This window comes from Manis javanica, chromosome 3 (assembly GCF_040802235.1).
Source record: "Manis javanica isolate MJ-LG chromosome 3, MJ_LKY, whole genome shotgun sequence".
Lineage (NCBI taxonomy): Eukaryota > Metazoa > Chordata > Mammalia > Pholidota > Manidae > Manis > Manis javanica.
In genome coordinates, this window is record NC_133158.1 from 181,839,933 (window position 1) to 181,859,113 (window position 19,181).

At 42.2% G+C, this 19,181-nt stretch overlaps 1 protein-coding gene across 15 annotated transcripts in view; it reads left to right on the plus strand.

Annotated features, from left to right (window-relative positions):
• The window catches only part of LARS2 (leucyl-tRNA synthetase 2, mitochondrial), a 175,001-nt gene that overhangs the window by 137,836 nt on the left and 17,984 nt on the right, over window positions 1-19,181 (plus strand). For 11 of the 15 annotated variants that reach the window (XM_037015980.2, XM_037015983.2, XM_037015984.2 and 8 more), the window contains 5 exons: window positions 777-877; window positions 3,389-3,571; window positions 5,075-5,244; window positions 6,948-7,025; window positions 9,723-9,834. In XM_037015980.2, coding sequence (XP_036871875.2) covers window positions 777-877; window positions 3,389-3,571; window positions 5,075-5,244; window positions 6,948-7,025; window positions 9,723-9,834 — 644 coding nt within the window. Of the gene's footprint in view, window positions 1-776; window positions 878-3,388; window positions 3,572-5,074; window positions 5,245-6,947; window positions 7,026-7,984; window positions 9,565-9,602; window positions 9,663-9,722; window positions 9,835-19,181 lie in introns of those variants that run through there. The other 4 variants (XM_073232509.1, XM_037015985.2, XM_037015988.2 and 1 more) reach the window with 4 other exon arrangements.

Genomic DNA, 19,181 nt, shown 5'->3' on the forward strand with positions numbered 1-19,181 from the left:
CTATGATCCCAATCATTTAAATCCCAAAAAGATCTGTAAAACCATATACATGTATATACACATTTGTATTGAAAAGACATTGAAAAAGAACTTTGAATAATACCCACGTCAGAGGGGAGGAGGCCTGGAATGAGGGGGTAATGTTTGAATTTGAGCAGAAAGGGGTATATTCATGTATAATGTGTATTATTTAAAAATTTAGAAAGAACGTAAGCAGGCACTATGTATAAGGCTAAGGAAAAAATAACCTTACACAAAGCTCCAGCTTAAACCTCTGTGTCTTCCTTAGCCCTTTTGTGTGCTGGACTCAGCGCATAGCTGACATTTGTGTGGTTCTTTAAAATATACAAGTATCTTTGTGTAATCATTCCATTTAATCTTCCCAACAACCCTTTGAAGCAGACTTCTATTACCTCCGTTTTACAGATAAGCAAACTGATGCTAAGAACAAGTAAGTGACTTGCCTTGGCTCCTGGAAATCACTGAGAAACAGAACTGAGCCTCGAATCCAGGCCCTCCGCCTCTGAAGCCTGGTGCTCTTTCCACTTGACCACAGTGGAAAGTTGTTAATATCTGCTACTTTGACTTAATTTTCTTACCACTCTTCAGTAAGGAGCCATTTGGTCCAGTTGGGTTTACAGGTGGCATCGGACAGACTGCCTGTTTCCATGACAGGCACTTACTGCCTTCCATCAGCTGGTGAGGGTTGTGTTGCTGTTTTCTGGATGCTTCGAACCCCTACCCCACCAGTTTTTTTTTCCTGTTACTTTTCTCAGAGAGCCTTTTCATAAGCTGCTGGCCCAAGGCCTTATCAAGGGACAGACATTCCGCCTACCATCTGGAGAGTATCTACGGAGAGAGGAAGTAGATCTCACAGGTAAGAATGGCAATCCAGTTCCATCCAGGTACTCAGCAGAGAACCTAGACCAGGCCTGAGAGCCACTGACAGAGCAGGCATATGCTGCAAGGCCTTAGCCGGATAGAAAGTCCAGGAGAGGACCCACTGGCCTTGGGTCTCTATGCCTCAGCCTGCTCTGGGCCTGTGCCCTCTGCAGTCTGGGCTGGGCTGGCTGTCAGCTCCTCGGCCCCACCTCCATCCAGCTTAAGTGTCAGCTGACTTCTGGCAGTATGTAACTGAAACTCGGGCACAACCTCACGTCCTAGCCTATGTTTGACAGCCCATCTCAGGGACAAAGCCCCCAGACCCAAGAGACACTCTCAAGCCTGGGCTGTTTCCAGCATTTCTCCCCATGTGGACTAGAAGTGCATTCCAAAACCTTGGAGGCCACCCCTGTACCCACTCCTGCAGCACCCCAGAGCAGCTCCATCTAGCGCTTCCCCAGCAGAACACTTCTCTCCCTGGTGCCCTGGGCTTCCCTCTTCTCCCAGCTCTCCTAAGCCTTTTCCCTTCTCTCTAGGTTTTCACTCTTTCTCAAAGGTAGTTCCTCCCACCAGATCTTTAGATGGCATGAGGATGTATCATGTGCACCCAGCATACAAATGAAATAAATGATGTTAGAAAATAGCAAGGGGTGGAGGGCATGCACCTAGAGGCAGTTGTGAGAAAGCCCCAGAACTCTGGCCCTTACATGTAGAAAAACCAGTGCATAATGGATGAGACTTGGTAAACCTAACAACCCCTTAAGTGGTAGGCAGCCTCCCAAGCCAAACACTAGACAGAAGGTTCAGGTGGCAGCAGTGAAATTACCTAAGCAGCAGTAATATATCAGGGTTTAGAAAGGTCCATGTGAGAAAAAGCAGCTGTGGCAGCAGAACTTGGCAGTGTTTCTCCAACACAGACTAGAGGGGAAAGGACTACATCCAAGGGGCACGTAAGTTTCCGCTGTTAGTGAAGCTGTGTACTGGACAGGGCTGGCACGTATAGCTGCGCAGTTTGTGTACTGCACAAAACCACCCAGCCAAGGCAGGGAGCAGGGCCTGAAGTTCAGCCACTTGCCAAGAGAGGGCACCTTTTTCTAACTTCTCAACTTCTCTGCAGAAAGATCCCTTTTTCCTGATTGGCACAACAGTGCTCTGAAGAGCAGCTGCAGCCTGGAGTGGGTGTGTGGGAGACGGGGGGCAGTGGTTCCCTGGGCCTCCCTACAGCCTGGATAAAGCATCTTCCAGGACCTCAGTGTCCCTTTGCTCTGATGTTACGGGGCCAGCCAGGCCGTGTTGGGAATTCTTTTCCCTTCCCACGCAGACTTGCTTCCTGGAGAGAATACTTGGATCAGCAAGGGCAGGCTTCCATCTACTTGATGGGTGTGCCTGTCACAAAGTATGCAGTTAGCTTTGAGGTACATATATCAGTCTCTTGGGAGTTTGGTTGCTAGGAGAGCTGGGATTATTTGGCTGGAAGGGGCAGAAGTCTACCCAGTGTGGGTTTATCCAGCCCAGCTACAGGAAACACAGCCAGGCCTCACAACATGTAGGAATCGGCTGGCCACTCCTTCCTCCTCTTTCCTGAGCCTCTAGTCCCTCGTCCTTGTGCTCTCTGTTCTTCAGCCCTGCTCTCCACCTCTACCAGGCCTGGCTTCTGACCCCTAGTTCCAGTTTACATGAGGGAGCCACAGTGCCAACCCTCACCCCTTCTCCCTAAGATCTGTGGTTCCAGGCCTCATAAAATTAAGATAAAGTATCCGTGTCTAAGTTCCAGTTCCTGAGAGAGGCTGAGCCTTGTCAGACGTCCTTCCTGGTCCCAGCCACTGAGGCTTGGCAACAAGTTCACTTGTCCAAACAGCCACTCATGCCTCCTCCATCAGCACCGTCTGGACCAGCGGTACAAGTGGGAAGGAGACAAACCCACAGAGCAGGATACAGCAGGCTGGCACTACAAAGGGACCCCCACATTTAATGGGAGCCCATGAGCCCTGATGGGAACATGTTTGGCATGGGAGGGGGAACAGCCCTTGAAGTGAAGTGGCCTCTCAGTGTGCTTTGCTGCTCTGAGACCCTGACTGGTCAGCTGCCAACTTCCAGATTAGACCCTGAATCCATAAAGAAAACACAACATGTCTGAGTCTTACCCTTTTTTTATTTTTCTTTTTTGTATATAATTTATATAATGTACATAATTTTGTATATAATTTCTATAAAAGGGGAGATTGTTTTTGTCTTGTTGTTGAGAAAAAGCTGGCACAGGCATTATAACTGTGCTATATATTTATGAAAGGAGGATTTATAATAGAGGGCTGGGCCTCATTTACTTAAAGACAAAACTTTTTATAATAAAATATAGGAGGTGAGAAAGAGGTATGTTAAATAAATTAGTGGGATTCTTCAAATGGACACTTTTAATTACTCAGCCAGTGTTTTCTTACTGAATATATTTTTACAGAACCAATTCAGAATCACACATACCATACCAATGTATTATTTTGATGTCTAGGTTCTGTTCCTATTCACGCAAAAACAAAAGAGAAGTTAGAGGTGACGTGGGAGAAGATGAGCAAGTCCAGACACAACGGGGTGGACCCCGAGGAAGTGGTAGAGCAGTATGGCATCGACACACTCCGGCTCTATGTCCTCTTTGCCGCCCCTCCTGAGAAGGATATCTTGTGGAATGTGAAGAGTAAGTCGCCGTCCTCTTCCTGGCCTGCCTCCTTTGGGGTCTGCCTCACATGCCAAAGGAATCTGGGGAAGGAGATGTCTTCACTGAAGACAGAAGTAGAGGATTCTAGTAATCAGTTCTATGGAGCAGGTAGCAGTTTTTCCCAGCATCCTGTTCCATTCTTAAACCACTGTTCTCAGATGCACTGAGCCTCAGAATTGTAGATTCCCAGGCCAAGGAACCTGCCTTGGGCACGTCTGAGGTGTGGTGCGGGTTCCATGAGGATCCCGCCTTGAGAACACTTCCTTGGAGCCAGACCGGCTTCCGTGCTGCCCCCAGGCCCGCTGCGATCTGCAGAGGACAGTCCCCTCTTGATTTCCCTGAAAGGCAGGAACAGTGTCATCGTCCCTTCCCAGAATAGAAACCCTGCTTGGGACCTGGTCCTGATGTTACCTGTGTCCTGCGACCTCAGTCACCCACAGCAGTCTACAGAGCCCCCTCAAGAGAAATTTGTCCCCAAGGTTGTTAGATCTTAGATGGCATGAGGTAAAATAATCTTGTGTATCTAGATACCCTAGAATAAACTGTCCAGCGGTTACTCAGTTTTCCTCCATGTGGTCTGCCCAAGACATTGTTATGGGAGAGAGAAGTCAGATGCCTGGAACACCATTTATTCCGACAGACCATCTCTGGCGAGTAGTGTGGCCTGGAGCGCTGTCAGAGATGCCAGCCCTAGAGCTAGTGCGTTAGAATCACCCAGGACTCACAAAGCGCAGACATGTGGGGTACAGGTTCTGGCTCCCCACCCCTTCCTGGGAGGAGCTCTGGAAGTCTTTTCCTAACTGTGCCTCCAGGCTCAAGAATGCCTAGTCCAGTGGCCAAAGGGTAAAAAGACCAAGATTGGTCTAATTTGGCTGGTCCTGTAATCCAGGACCACCAGGGGAAGCCACTCAACTTCTCCAGAAGATCAGATTAGCAACTAGATTTAGTGAACATGTTTGAAATAGGTAATATACAGATTCCTAGGGAGGAAAGAGATCATGTTAAAATACCGCATGCTGTACAGAAGTACAGTCCCCCAGCATTGCGTGTTACGTGTCCATGTGAGATGAGGAACTTGTACCAGTGTACATCAGCTGTCTCCCCAAGCACACTGTTATTTCTGAGGACACTTCTGTCACAGCACGCTTTCTCAGACAAGGACGCCATGAACTGACACACATCCAGGCCCCAGCCTCTAAGCTCATCCTGGGCTGGTTGCAGTTTGTGGCAGCATTGTGTAGCCCTGCCGTCCACTGCTCTGAATAGTTGGGGCTCTGATATAGGATGGAATCAGTCCTGGTCTGAGTTCCCAGGCACTGGAAGCCTGGGAGTTCCCCTCGACTGGCCTTTGGATAAATCCCTTGGGGTACAGTTAAGTGTGTCTTCAATTCCCAAGTGCTTTTCTTGGCTTAGGTGTGTAACCAAATCAATCATTCTCATGGGTGTCTCTTTCTGTCTCTCATTTACTGACACTAAACTCAGCTGATGCTCTCCCGGGGGTACTGAGATGGCAGCAGCGTCTTTGGTCCTTGGCAACCCGATTCATTGAGGCTCGGGCTTCTGAGAAGGTTCCCAGGCCTCAACTACTGAGTAACGAGGAGAAAGCCCAGGCCAGGAAGCTCTGGGAGTATAAGAACTTGGTCATCTCTCAGGTCAGAAGCTTCCCAGGGGAGCCTGGTTGATGCTGTAACTGAACGTACATGGTGGGGCCTGCCCAGGGAGGGGCTGGGGATGGGGGGGGGCACTGCAGGCCTTCTTCATTATTATGGTGGCCCTGCTTGCCTTGATTGGTAAGTCTTACTGCTGTGGACACCTCACAAAGATGGAGCAGCAGTACAAACATTCTAATGGGAAGACATGCTCTCAGGAAGTGGCTCCTTCTGATGACTTTCATCCTGGATCTCAGGAAGTGGCCCACCTTCCGTGTTTGCTTACTTATCAGCACATCCAGGCAGAGGACCAAATTCAGGATCACACTGATGACATACGACACATGTTGCTTAACAAAAGCAGAATTTTAGAGTCAAAGGGGCATAAGGAGATCTCTTCTTTAGCCTCCTCATCTGATGACAGACGGGGACAGAGATGAGGCACAGAGTGGTTAAATGTCTTGGGAAAGGTACACAGCTAGTGAGGAACTGAGCAGAGGCTAGAGTCCAAGTTCCCTGATGTCCGCATAGTGGCGACTTTCTCACTCAGTTACACGATGTCTGTGTGAGTTATTGTGGGTTAAGTTTTACAGATAAATGATTTTTTCATGGTTTCTTCTTAGAGAATAGTATCCATTATTATTGTCCAAATCATTTTAAAATAGTAAATCCCTTTAAATTTTTTATCCAGAAGACTGCTATGATACCATGACATTTGCCTTTTTAAGAACTTTGTGGAAAAATGTCATAGGTCTTTGGAAGAAGGCGTGGCATTTAGGAAATCTGAAGCCATTTCTTGATGGGTGCTAGATACCCCAAATGCTCCTTGGGCTGAATTTTTTTAATAGTGTGCTGATTCAAACTTACAAAGTCAGCCAAGGTCACTTCTCTAGACTGGCACTGAAGGAGCAGGGTTTTTTCCTCTCTGGTTCTGTGACCTGATGTGGCCCTTGGTCCAGCATGGCCTCATTTGGTGACACTTCTTCAGCTTTATTTCTGGCCCATACTCTCGTATAGACAAACAGAGCTAATGGAACCGAATTTAGTGATCTGAGTGATGCCTGAATGATTGTTTTCATACCACATATTTTCTCTCTGGATTTGGCAAATTCTTCCATTCTGTCAGATAATAGAATTGGGTTATTTCAACAAATTGGAAACTCTTGATGTCTTAAGATGTGCTATTTTTCTATATTCTTGTCCATGGTCAAAATTGAAAGGCACACAAACAGAAAAAAGCTGACAAGTCAGACTAGTATTCTTACATTGATTCCATATTTGAAAATGTAAAACTAGCATATCCCATATACTCTTCACCTTTATTGTGAATTAAAGTCATGTAACTACGGAGAAATGACATCCTTTACCTCATCTCTTGTTTACTGTTGTTTTGATGTTTGCTCATCAGTGGGTCCTGCCTCTAGTCACGTATTTAGCAGTGTTCTCGTAAGTACCTGCTATGAGAATCCATAGTGTTCCAGATAGGGGGAAGTGAAACAGTTTGAGTAATGGAAGCAACATTGTCTTTGATTTTTAAAAAGCCTTTGTGCTGTTGAAAAACTACAGGGATCATTTGAGATAGTGAATACATATATAAATATCTTCAATTGCATTCATTTAATTTCATATTTTTTGGATAATTCCAGTTTGGGGAGAAAACTGAAAGGAATTTTAAAGAAAGTGAATTATTCAACTTTTACCAATAGGTAACCTCCCATTTCACAGAGGACTTCTCACTGAATTCTGTGATTTCTCAGCTGATGGGACTCAGCAGTGCCCTCTTGGTAAGTGGCCTGTCTGTCTTCATTTGCTGGGGGCAGAGGAGGGAGGGCAGCTCCCAGCCTTGTGGTGAGGTGGTCTGCAGGGTTCCAGCGTGGGAACAGAGAACAGCATGATGGGGTCACTGCCTTGGGATGGCTCTGTTATCTTAGAGAAACATTTTTCCATATAGTTTTATAGTTGGTAGTTTCCTAAAGATTGTCTGGTCCCAGATCCCCCTTCCCCACCATATTTTGTAGCGGCCCCAGGAAGTTAGACAATATGCCTTAGGATTTGTTAGGGACGAACGAGGGCCAGACTCGGGCCTCCTTTCCCAGCTGTGCCCCTGTCATGGTCCCGCTGCCTGGTTGCAGGTTGATCTGTGATACGCTCTTGGCATCATTAGCATTTTATAGTCATTTAACCTACATGGATCGGGTTTGTTCTTACTGAAAACAATAAAACCAACCTTTCAGAATAGACTTATCCTCTTGTCAGGAAAATAGATTTTCCCTGTCAGGAAAAGGATTTGTTAACAGATGGAGCTTGGGCAAGTAACTAGCTGTCTGGACAACAAAAACCAAACAAACAAAGAATGCATTAAAACTTTTAGCAAATGCTTTTTATAATGAAGCTCCCTCCAAACTTCAAGAACGGTGAAAGAAATTTACATATCTGACTACGTAAAACTTACCATTTTCAGCATATTAAGACATGCCATATTAAAAGATAGAAAAAAAACTGGGGAAAACATAACAAATCTGTCAGACAAAAAGCTTAATATCTTTAACATATAAAGAGCACTTTCAAATTAATATGAAAATACCTAACCTAAAAGTGGTCAGAGGATATGAAAAGATAATAATTCACAGAAGATGAGCTCGAAATACCCAGTAAACCTTACGGAAAAAAGTATCTGCCTCACTGATATCATGCAATGCAAATTAAAAACGAGATGCTATTTTTTTACTTACCAAATTTGCAGAGATTTTTTAACATCAAAGTCTCCATGCTCTCTCAAAGACAGCGAGACAGGCTCTCACACACGTGTGATGGACGTGGTCGACGTAAGCTAGCCAGGAAGCTCTTCTGCTGTGAGGTCGTAGCCCTATGGTTGTATCCTCTGACCCAGGGATGTCCACTGGGAGATGATTTATGATTGCAGAGCCTTGGAACCCCAAATGTCTTCAGATGGGCACATGGGGAAATGACTTGTCCTGTCACTGAGAGGGAAGTGTACCCCCGGCACTAGCAGTGTGCCTTCCAGGAGTGCTTACTGTTAGAAACTGTGCATAATGTGACTCTGAGTAAAAAACACAATGATAAAAAAGTGTCCTTATGATAAAAACCCCAGTTATGAAAATGTTGTGTATATAAGTGTGTAGATTCACATAGTTTCATATTTTTGGAGACTGGGATAAAATACATCTTTTTCTGTATGGTACCATGAGAGTGGTTTTGTGTTTCCCAAATATTCTTTGCTGAGTGTGTATTTTTTTTAATTAGGAAAAAGGGGGAAATAGAGAAAAATTAAATTAAAAACAAAATTTCTACTCCCTGGCTCCTTGTTCTGTCTTTAGCCCTTTGGGTAGCCTTTCTCTGTATCTTACTCATGAAGTTGTAGTCAATTCTCTTAGGCAATTTTCAAAGGCCAAACATACATGCATTTTTTTACAATACGTATAATATATTTGGTCTTGCTTTGCCCAGCAAAACACATTATATGGGCCCCTACTTTTCATTTAACAAACTTATCATAAAATTGAATCAAACTTGTTTCCATCACAGGGTGTTACATTTTCTGAGTCCCACAGGTATGTCAGGCTGACTTCTAACATAACTTCCTCAGGTGCCTTGAACCGCCAGCCTCCACAAAACCCTTTTCGCAACATTCTTCGTACAGTCACCTCAGGACCACCCGTCTCCCCTCCTGGCCGTTCTTTGACTGCACACCCCAACTCCCAGCCCACTGTGCCGGGCACCCTCCCTCCCCACCGGTACCCTGTGGGATCCTGCGATGCCCTTGTCTCACTTGTCTGTTTCCTCCCGACTGAGGGCAGAGACCATGCCCTTCTGGACTTCTTATTCCTAAAGTCTGGCGTATGGTCATAACCCCATAAATTGAGTGAGTGTGGCAGGGTTACTTGATTAGCCACACCTCAGGAAGAAACTGGGTGTTTACAATAACTGGCAGAGCTGTTTAAGAAAATGCAGACCCCTGAGATCCCTGAGGGGAACAGGAGGACCCCTGAACTGGGGGTTGCACGTCACAAACCTTTAAGCAAGTCTATTCATTTCTCATTTGGCCTGCAGGACCTAGGAACCTTGTGGGGTGGTTAAAAGTTTAACTCTGAATTAAGACAAACCTGGATTCTTTCCGGGGTCTATCACTTGGTTAGCCATGTACCCAGGGGCAGGTTACTCTCCCTCTGGTCTGTCAAATGGGGAGAGAATACCACCCTCAAAGGGTAGTTGGGGAACTAACTGAATTAGTGTCAGACTGAGGACACAGTAAATGCTTGGTTAATAGTAATGTATTTGCTGTTACCATTGCCGCAGCTATATTTAATACTGTGATTAAATGGGAAAAGTTCTTTATTCAGGGCAAAAATGGATGGTCAAGAGAGCTTCTTCCTACCTGCTTGTGAAGTAAGTGGCCTTTGTTACCCCTGCTTATTTTATATGCCTCAGTATTCTTAATATTGTTCTTTTCTCTCCCTCAGCAAGCTTCTCAGAGAGTTGTTCTCCACAGCCCTGAGTTTGAGGACGCTCTGTGTGCCCTGATAGTGATGGCTGCCCCCATGGCCCCTCATATAACCTCCGAGCTCTGGGCAGGTAGGCGGGGCAGGCCTTGTTCAACCAAGTACTCCTAACCAGAATGTGCTTGGGCCTCTTGTTGGACATTATTGGGGGTTCAGATGTGTGCAGCCCTGGAGCCAGCATTTGACATGTATACTTGGAACCTCTCTATCTTGTGGTCTGAATAGTGGTACATTTTTTTTTCCATATTGTCACCTGGCTGAAGGGAAAGACACTTCACTTTGGAACAGGGTGCTCAGACTAATGTGCATGTGATGTCACTACAGAACATTCTTTCTCCTAGCTCAGCCCCCTGGTATCCACATGTCATTGCCCCACATATCATTTTAAGGTGGAACCTCATGTTTCTTCCCGCTTTACAGATGGAGAAAAGGGCACTAGAATTACATTGCGGATGGAAAACTTACTCATTAAGACTGTGATTCAGTCCCCTCCACCAGACCGCTATTCCTAAACTAGGCATCGAGCAGGTCTGCTGCCTAAGGCTCAGGTGGCTCAAGGGTGGGCACCCACCCACTGGAGGTGTTAATGCTGGAGTTTTGGGAAATGACGGGAGAACCTGCTTTGAACCAGCTCCTGGGTAATCCTGATGTGCAGGCAAGCAGGTGTGGGATTGTGTCCTCCAACTGTGAGTCCCGGCTCTCAGATGACAGCTTAAGGCAGGATCTCACTGTACTTTTCCTCTCCTAGGGCAGCTTTCAAGAACATTTTACAGAGCCCATTGGTAATTCTAAGGCCATCACTACTAATACCTAAAAAAAAAAAGATGCTCCTTTTAAGAAATAATTTAGGCATTCTTTATATTAAACTCTCTTCTTTAAGTTATCTCTTTTCCTATTTGCTCTATTTTTTTGTTAATTTTAATATAGAACTTCTTTTTTAAATGCTGTGAGGTTTAAGTCTCTTCCTTTGTTAGAAGAAGAAGGGAACTCATTTGCCATGAAATCACTTTGCCTCAATTATCCACTAAGTCCACTTAATGAAAGCCAGTGTAAGGTTGGGAGTTGGAGTGTGTTTCGCTGCAGTGCTGCTAAGCTCGAGACCCTGGCAGTGGTGTAAGGATGATCTCTTGCCTGTGGCCCAGCAGTAGCCGCAGGGTGGAAATGGAAATGGAAATGAAGTGAGAAGGTGGGTCTAGGAGGACTTGATGACTGCTCTGCTGGGCCCGATCTCCAAACCTGTGTTCAGGAGACTGCGACTTCTGTGGATGTTTCAGAGGAGTTTGCAGGCAGCAGCAGCCTGGAACACTGCACTGACATGATGCCTTTATCTGGGGTCTGTCCGAGGAACAGCAAACCTCCCAGCAACCCTTCCCAGCACCTCTGCTGAAAGCCACGAGATGGCACATCTTAGTGTCAATTCATGAATAAAGTACTACTGGCCACTAACTGCACAAAAGAAGTCACTGAATGTTAGCTCAATGTTCACATCTTTCAAAGACGAAAGCCAGGTGGAAAGACAATGAACTCCAAGATGGAAGTAGTGGCATTTATGCTGCTAAGTAAGAAAGGAGAAGGGCCGGCTCAAAACAAGGGAGAAAGCCTTTCCTAGATGTGTGATGCTCTGACGAAGTCTTTGAGCCCCGAGATGGCGCACCTACATCTCTTTGCCTCCATTGTACCCCCAGGCTCAGCACAGTGCCTGGCGTCAGCAGAAGCTACATACACACTGAGAAAGACCCTTTTTTCAAAAATGATTCTGTTCATTGCTGGTATCTGCAACAATCTGATTATTTGATGATTCTTTTAAACCCAGAAACCTTATCACCCTTGTGTACTTAAAAACTTAGAGCTGTCTTACTATAAGTCCATTTTTTGATCTGGACTTCTCAATTGTTCTTCAAAAGTTATACCACTAACCACTGTGAGTCACAGAGAATAAGAAAGGAATGATGAGTCTCCTCTTAACAAAATCTTCCACAGTAGGCCTCAATCCTTCCCTAGCTTTGGGCTTTAAAGGGTATTGAACAAGTTTAGGTAAGGGTTTAGAAAAGTCCATTTCTGCTTCAGTGGGTTCAGCCCCTGAAATTATCTCTATATCAGTAAAACTGTGGCCCAGAGAGAATCAGGGACCTCACACAAACTCCCAAGCTGGGATTGAGTCAAACACAGGGACAGACAAAGTGACATAGAATTGAGCTACTAAAGCATCATGCTTGGGAGAATCTTCCGATATTTCTGGAAATAGCCTCTCTCTCTGAAATGCAGTTGATTAGAGTTCCATTACATTAGCGACCTCTCCTGATCAAACTTACTGATGTGGTGTCACTGAGAAGAAATGAGTGCTGACCAGTGAGGAGACCAAGAATCACAGTGTGAGACTGGGTGGTGAGAATTTGAGGATTGTTTGAAATTCCTGCAACCCAAATAGTTTCCTGACCATGGGAGATGGGTGGGAATTGTAGTAGGATTTTGTAATTGGCAGAGTAGTGTCCATATTTATCAGAAAGATTTGTTTAGGTTGTTCTGTTTTAAAAAATAGTTCTCCTTGAAGCCAATTAATGACCCTGTAACATCTTACTACACTGATGGACAGTGACTGCAGTGAGGAGGTGAGGACTTGATAATATGGGTGAATGTTGAAACTACAATGTTGTTCATGTGAAACATAAGATTGTATATCAATGATACTTTAATAAAAAAAACAGTTCTCCTTTTTTTGAGGGATCCATTGGAAATTGGCACCACAGTTTCTCTCAAAGTTGTTTCATGATTCTTCAAGAGTAAAAGGGAACATTAGTCCCTTTCCTTTTTAGCTAAGATCAGACAATTATCTGTCCAGTGTTCCCTTTTTTTTTTTACAATATTAGCAAATGCCTCTGTCAAAAGGAAAGTATTTTTCATCCCTTTGGCAAGAGGAGGACCTATTTATTTGCCTGCATTGTAAGGTCATGAGCTTAATTTGGATTTTATCATTTTTGGTATCTAAAGCCTCTTTAGAATGTTCAGCCAAATGCTGAAGTTCATGCATTGGGGTGATTTGCCAGCCAAGTTTTTGTTTCTGGTTTTAAACATCTACCCAAGAAAATGAAAAGGGCATGGAAATGTCCATATCAGGAGCTAATTCTGAAAATGCTCAAAAGAGGTTGATAGGTCTGTCTCTGAAGCCTCCTATGGAGTCATTCTGTGCTGCTTGCAAAGTTGAATCAAGGTCTAGTTGCTTTAACAGGCAAGATCTTGGTATAGTTCTCAAAAATTCTGCCTTGAAGTATTTTGAGTAGGTAAAAATGTATTTCATTATGTTTTAAGTCATTCTCTGGATTTTTCCAATTAGCCTTTTCTAAACAAGTCTTTCATCTCCAGTTGGCTTCTCCAGCAGGTGGGTCAGTTGGTAGAGAGGTCAGAGAGGCCTGGGCTTGGTGGGCCAAGATAAGTTTGAATTCTTCAATGAATTTCTCGCTCTCCATTCTGGGATTTGAAAAGTCCTTAAGAATAGTGTGGAGATCTGAAATTGATGAGGGCTTAAGCTCTGCATACCAGTTAGTGTCAGGATCCCCCTTTACAGGGATTGCAATTTTAAGTGACATTGAGGTAGTGCGACAGATTGGGCAGTCGTTCATATTTGCCGAGAAAGGGGGATGCTTGTTGTTTTGTGAGTCACAAAAACAGTGACCTTGTCTGGGTCTGTGCTCACACGAAGTTATGACGTGGTCTTGTTTTGTCTCATTTTATCATGGTGCCAGCATGACCTAGTCTGACCCTGTTCTGTGAAACTGTGGAAAATAATATGGCCTAGCTGTGAGTGCCAGGCAAGTTCTAACAGCACTGAAGCCTAGCTGTAATTGCCAGACCAGTCCCCGATGTCAGGGGCAGCTTTTTGTTTTCATTCTCTCACATATGTGAGAATATTTAAATCCCCTTGCTCTTACCTTGCTTAGAAGCAAACAACCATTGTCCACATCTCAATGCAGATGGGTAGTTATATCCAATTTGTATGTATCCAACTGGTTTTTGTTTTGTTTCAGTCATCATGTCTCTTTATTAAGATAAATTTACATACCATAAAAATTGACCCATTTCAGGTATATATTTGATGATTTAAGTAAATTTATACACTTGTACAGCCATCACCATAATCCAGCTTCAGAATATTTCCATTATCCCAAAAAGATCTCTCAGAACACTAGTCAGTCCTGGCCTGTACAGCTCCCAGCATCACCGACTTTGTCTCTGTAACTTTGCCTTTTCCAGAAATGTTATATAAATGGAAGCATTGAATGTGTAGTCTTTTCAGTCTGGCTTCTTTCATTTACCATAATACTTTTGAGATGATCCATGTCATTGTATACACTAGTAGTTCATCTCTTTTTATTGATGTTGTTTTTATTGTTAATCTGAGATCATCTTATAACCTGATTTACACATTTAAATATTCTGTGATCTATTTATATTCTGGGTTCTTAAATATTCTTCTACACTGCTTTTGATTGTTATGTATAGTTTCCATTGTTTGGATTTACCCACTCCCTATTTTTGGATACTTAGTTTGCAATTATATATTATATTTTTAAAGCTGAGTGGTGAACTTTTTGTTCACATTCAAAATCATTTCTTTAGAACACCTATCTGAATGTAATTGCTTGGTGAGAAGATACACAAAATATGAAGGCTTGAGTGCCCATACCTAAATCAACTTTCAGAAATTCTCTGGAGCATTGGCAAAAAGTTCATCTCTGAGTATTTCCAGTTTAAAAACAAGACATGTTTGTAAACATTCTGATTTTTGTAATTTATAAACATTTTTATGACTGCATTAATTGTCCACTTACAGCATGACTGTGATACATATTCCACCAATGTGTCTCCCATTCACTTCCATGAGCAATCCTCCATGGACAATTCTGTGCATAAATCTTTGTTCCCACTTCAAATGATTTCCTTGAAGTGGAGAAGAGAGGAATGTATTTAAGACTCTTCATATATGTTGCCAAATTATTTTCTTGAAACATTATCCCCATTTCTAGTCTAGGATCTGTTTTTGAAGTGTTCTGTTCTGTTTTACTGATTTAATTACTGAATTTCTCCAAACAGTTTTAACATCTGGTTGGCTGGCTTCCCTTCATTTCTTTTTCATGATTATTTTAGCTCTTCTCAACAGTTTATTCTTCCCAGTAGAATTCTTGATATAATTTTGTTAAGTTGTCCGAAAATCCCTTGAGATTTTGATTAAAATTTGGTTAAATATACAATTAATGTGATCTTGACCACATCTAGGCTTTTAAACAGAACGTGTTTTGTCTCTCCACGTGTTCAAGGCCTCCCTTAGCCTTAGTTGGGGTTTATAGATTTCTTCATGTGGGTCCTACACATTTCTTGAGATCAAGTAATCCTGCTTTATTTTGCTCTATTTTTGCTCTTTTTTCTTTTATTTTGACTGGTAATGGCTGGCATATATATATATTTTTAATTCTGTACTTGTTCTCTATCCAGACTTCCTAACAATTTCTCATACTTTATTTAAGGGGTAAAATCCTCTTAGATTGTCTAGAAGTCTATGACCAGCAAATAAGGATAAGTTTTCTCCTTCTTTCTAATAGTTACATCCTGGTATCTGTTGACTTAGTTTATTACACTGCTTAGAAGAGCCCCTGCAGTGTTAAAGAATGCTGCTGATAGGTAATCTTGTCTCATTTTCAGATTTAAATGGAACTAATGCTTCCATGTTAGGTTTGATATTGGCTGTTGGTTTAGGATAGCTATTCCCTATAATATTACGCAGCCTTTTATCCTTGTTTACTAGAACGCATATTAGGAATGGGAGCTTTATTTTACATAACATCCATTCTTTAATTGTTGAGCTGTTGTATATTTGAAGGCATACACCTCCCTTTCCATTCCTTTTTTTTTTAATAGAAAATATTTTTTTTTGGTGCCATTAATCTACAATTACATAAGCGACATTATGGTTACTGGACTCCCCCCATTATCAAGTCCCCACCACATACCCCATCCATCAGTGTAGTAAGATGCTATAGAATCACTATGTATCTTCTCTGTGTTGTACACCTTCCCCGTGCCTCCGCCACACCTACATTATGTCTGCTAATTGTAATGCCCCTTTTTCCCCCTTATCCCTCCCTTCTCACCCATCCTCCCCAGTCCCTTTCCCTTTGGTAACTGTTAGTCCATTCTTGGGTTCTGTGAATCTGCTGCTGTTTTGTTCCTTCAGTTTTTTCTTTGTTCTTATACTCCACAGATAAGTGAAATCATTTGATACTTGTCTTTCTCTGCCTGGCTTATTTCACTGAGCATAATACCCTCTAGCTCCATCCATGTTGTTGCAAATTGTAGGATTTGTTTTCTTCTTATGGCTGAATAATATTCCGTTGTGTACATGTACCACATCTTCTTTATCCACTCATCTACTGATGGACACTTAGGTTGCTTCCATTTCTTGGCTTTTGTAAATAGTGCTGCAATAAACATAGGGGTGCATATGTCTTTTTCAAATTGGGCTGCTGCGTTCTTAGTGTAAATTCCTAGGAGTGGAATTCCTGGGTCAAATTGTATTTCTATTTTTAGATTTTTGAGGAGCCTCCTTACTGTTTTCCACATGGTTGAACTAATTTACATTCCCACCAGCACTGTAGGAGGGTTCCCCTTTCTCTGCATCCTTGCCAGCATTTGTTGTTCCTAGTCTTTTGGATGGTGGCCATCCTAACTGGTGTGAGGTGATATCTCATTGTGGTTTTAATGAGCACTTCCCTGATGATTAGTGATGTGGAGCATCTTTTCATGTGTCTGTTGGCCATCTGAATTTCTTCTTTGGAGAAATGTCTCTTCATATCCTCTGACCATTTTTTAATTGGGTTATTTGCTTTTTGGGTGTTGAGGCATGCAAGTATATTTTTGATGTTAACCCCTTGTCAGATATGTCATTTACAAATATATTCTCCCATACTGTAAGATACCTTTTTGTTCTGTTAATGGTGTCCTTTGCCACACAGAAGCTTTTTAGTTTGATATAGTACCATGTGTTCATTTTTGCTTTTGTTTCCCTTGCTGGAGGAGATGCATTCAGGAAGAAGTTGCTCATGCTTACATTCATGAGATTTTTGCCTATGTTGTCTTCTAAGAGTTTTATGGTTTCATGACTTACATTCAGGTCTTTGATCCATTTTGAGTTTACTTTTGTGTATGGGGTTAAACAATAATCCAGTTTCATTCTCTTGCATGTAGGTCCAGTTTTGCCAACACCAATTGTTGAAGAGGCTGTCATTTCCCCATTGTATATCCATGGCTTCTTTATAATATATTAATTGACCATATATGCTTGGGTTTATATCTGGGCTCTCTAGTCTGTTCCATTGGTCTGTGGGTCTGTTCTTGTGCCAGTACCAAATTGTCTTGATTACTGTGGCTTTGTAGTAGAGCTTGAAGTCAGGGAGCAGAAACCCCCTGCTTTATTCTTTCTTCTCAGGATTGCTTTGGCTATTCGGGGTCTTTTGTGGTTCCATATGAATGTTAGAACTATTTGCTCTAGTTCATTGAAGAATGCTGTTGGTATTTTGATAGGGATTGCATTGAATCTGTAAATTGCTTTATGCAGGGTGGCCATTTTGACAATATTAATTCTTCCTATCCATGAGCACAGGATGTGTTTCCATTTATTGGTTTCTTCTTTAATTTCTCTCATGAGTGTCTTGTAGTTTTCAGAGTAGAGGTCTTTCACTTCTTTGGTTAGGTCTATTCCTAGGTGTTCTATTATTTTTGATGCAATTATTTCTCTTTCTGCTAGTTCATTGTTAGTGTATAGGATTGCAACAGATTTCTGTGTTTTAATTTTGTATCCTGCAACTTTGCTGAATTCAGGTATTAGATCTAGTAGCTTTGGAGTGGATTCTTTAGGATTTTTTATGTACAATATCATGTCATCTGCAAACAGGGACAGTTTGACTTCTTCCTTGCCAATATGGCTGCCTTTTATTACTTTGTATTGTCTGATTGTGGTGGCTAGGACCTCCAGAACTATGTTGAATAAAAGTGGGGAGAATGGGCATCCTTGTCTTTTTCCCAATCTTAAAGGAAAAGCTTTCAGCTTCTCGCTCTTAAGTATAATGTTGACTGTGGGTTTATCATATATGTCCTTTATTATGTTGAGGTACTTGCCCTCTACCCATTTTGTTGAGAGTTTTTATCATGAATGGATGTTGAATTTTGTCAAATTCTTTTTCAGCATCTATGGAGATGATTATGTGGTTTTTGTCCTTCTTTTTGTTGATGTAGTGGATGATGATGGATTTTCAAATGTTATACCGTCCTTTCATCCCTGGAATGAATCCCACTTGATCATGATGGGTGATTTTCTTGATGTGTTTTTGAATTCAGTTTGCTAATATTTTGTTGAGTATTTCTGCATCTATGTTCATCAGGGATATTGGTCTGTGGTGTCTTTGCCTGGTTTTGGTATTAGAGTGATTTTGGCCTTGTAGAATGAGTTTAAGAGTATTCCCTTCTCTTCTACTTTTTGGAAAACTTTAAGTAGGATGGATATTAGGTCTTCACTCAATGTTTGATAAAATTCAGCAGTGAAACCATCTGGTCCAGAAGTTTTGTTCTTATGTCATTTTTTGATTGCCAGTTCAATTTCTTTGCTGGTAATTGGTCTATTCAGTTTTTCTGTTTCTTCCTGGGTCAACCTTGGAAGGTTGTGTTTTTCTAGAAAGTTGCCCATTTCTTCTAGGTTATCCAGTTTGTTGCCATATAATTTCTAATAGTATTCTCTCGTAATTCTTTGTATTTCTGTGGTGACCATAGTGATTTTTCCGTTCTCATTTCTGATTCTGTTTATGTATGTAGACTCTCTTTTTTTCTTGATAAGTCGGCTAGGGGTTTATCTATTTTATTTTCTCAAAGAACCAGCTCCTGCTTTCATTGATTCTTTTTATTGTTTTAATCTTCTCAATTTTATTTATTTCTTCTTTAATCTTTATTATGTCCCTCCTTCTACTGACTTTGGGCCTCATTTGTTCTTCCTTTTCTAGTTACATTAATTGTGAGTTTATACTGTACACTTGGGATTGTTCTTCTTTCCTGAGGTAGACCTATATTGCAATATATTTCCCTCTTAGCATGGCCTTCACTGGGTCCCACAGATTTTGTGTTGTTGAATTATTGTTGTCATTTGTCTCCATATATTGCTTGATCTCTGTTTTTATTTGGTCATTGATCCATTGATTATTTAGGAGCCTGTTATTAAGCCTCCATGTGTTTGTGGGCTTTTTCATTTTCTTTGTGTAATTTATTTCTAGTTTCATACCTTTGTGATCTGAGAAGCCGGTTGGTACAATTTCAATCTTTTTTAATTTGCTGAGGGTTTTTTTGTGGCCTAGTATATGATCTATTCTTGAAAATGTTCCATGT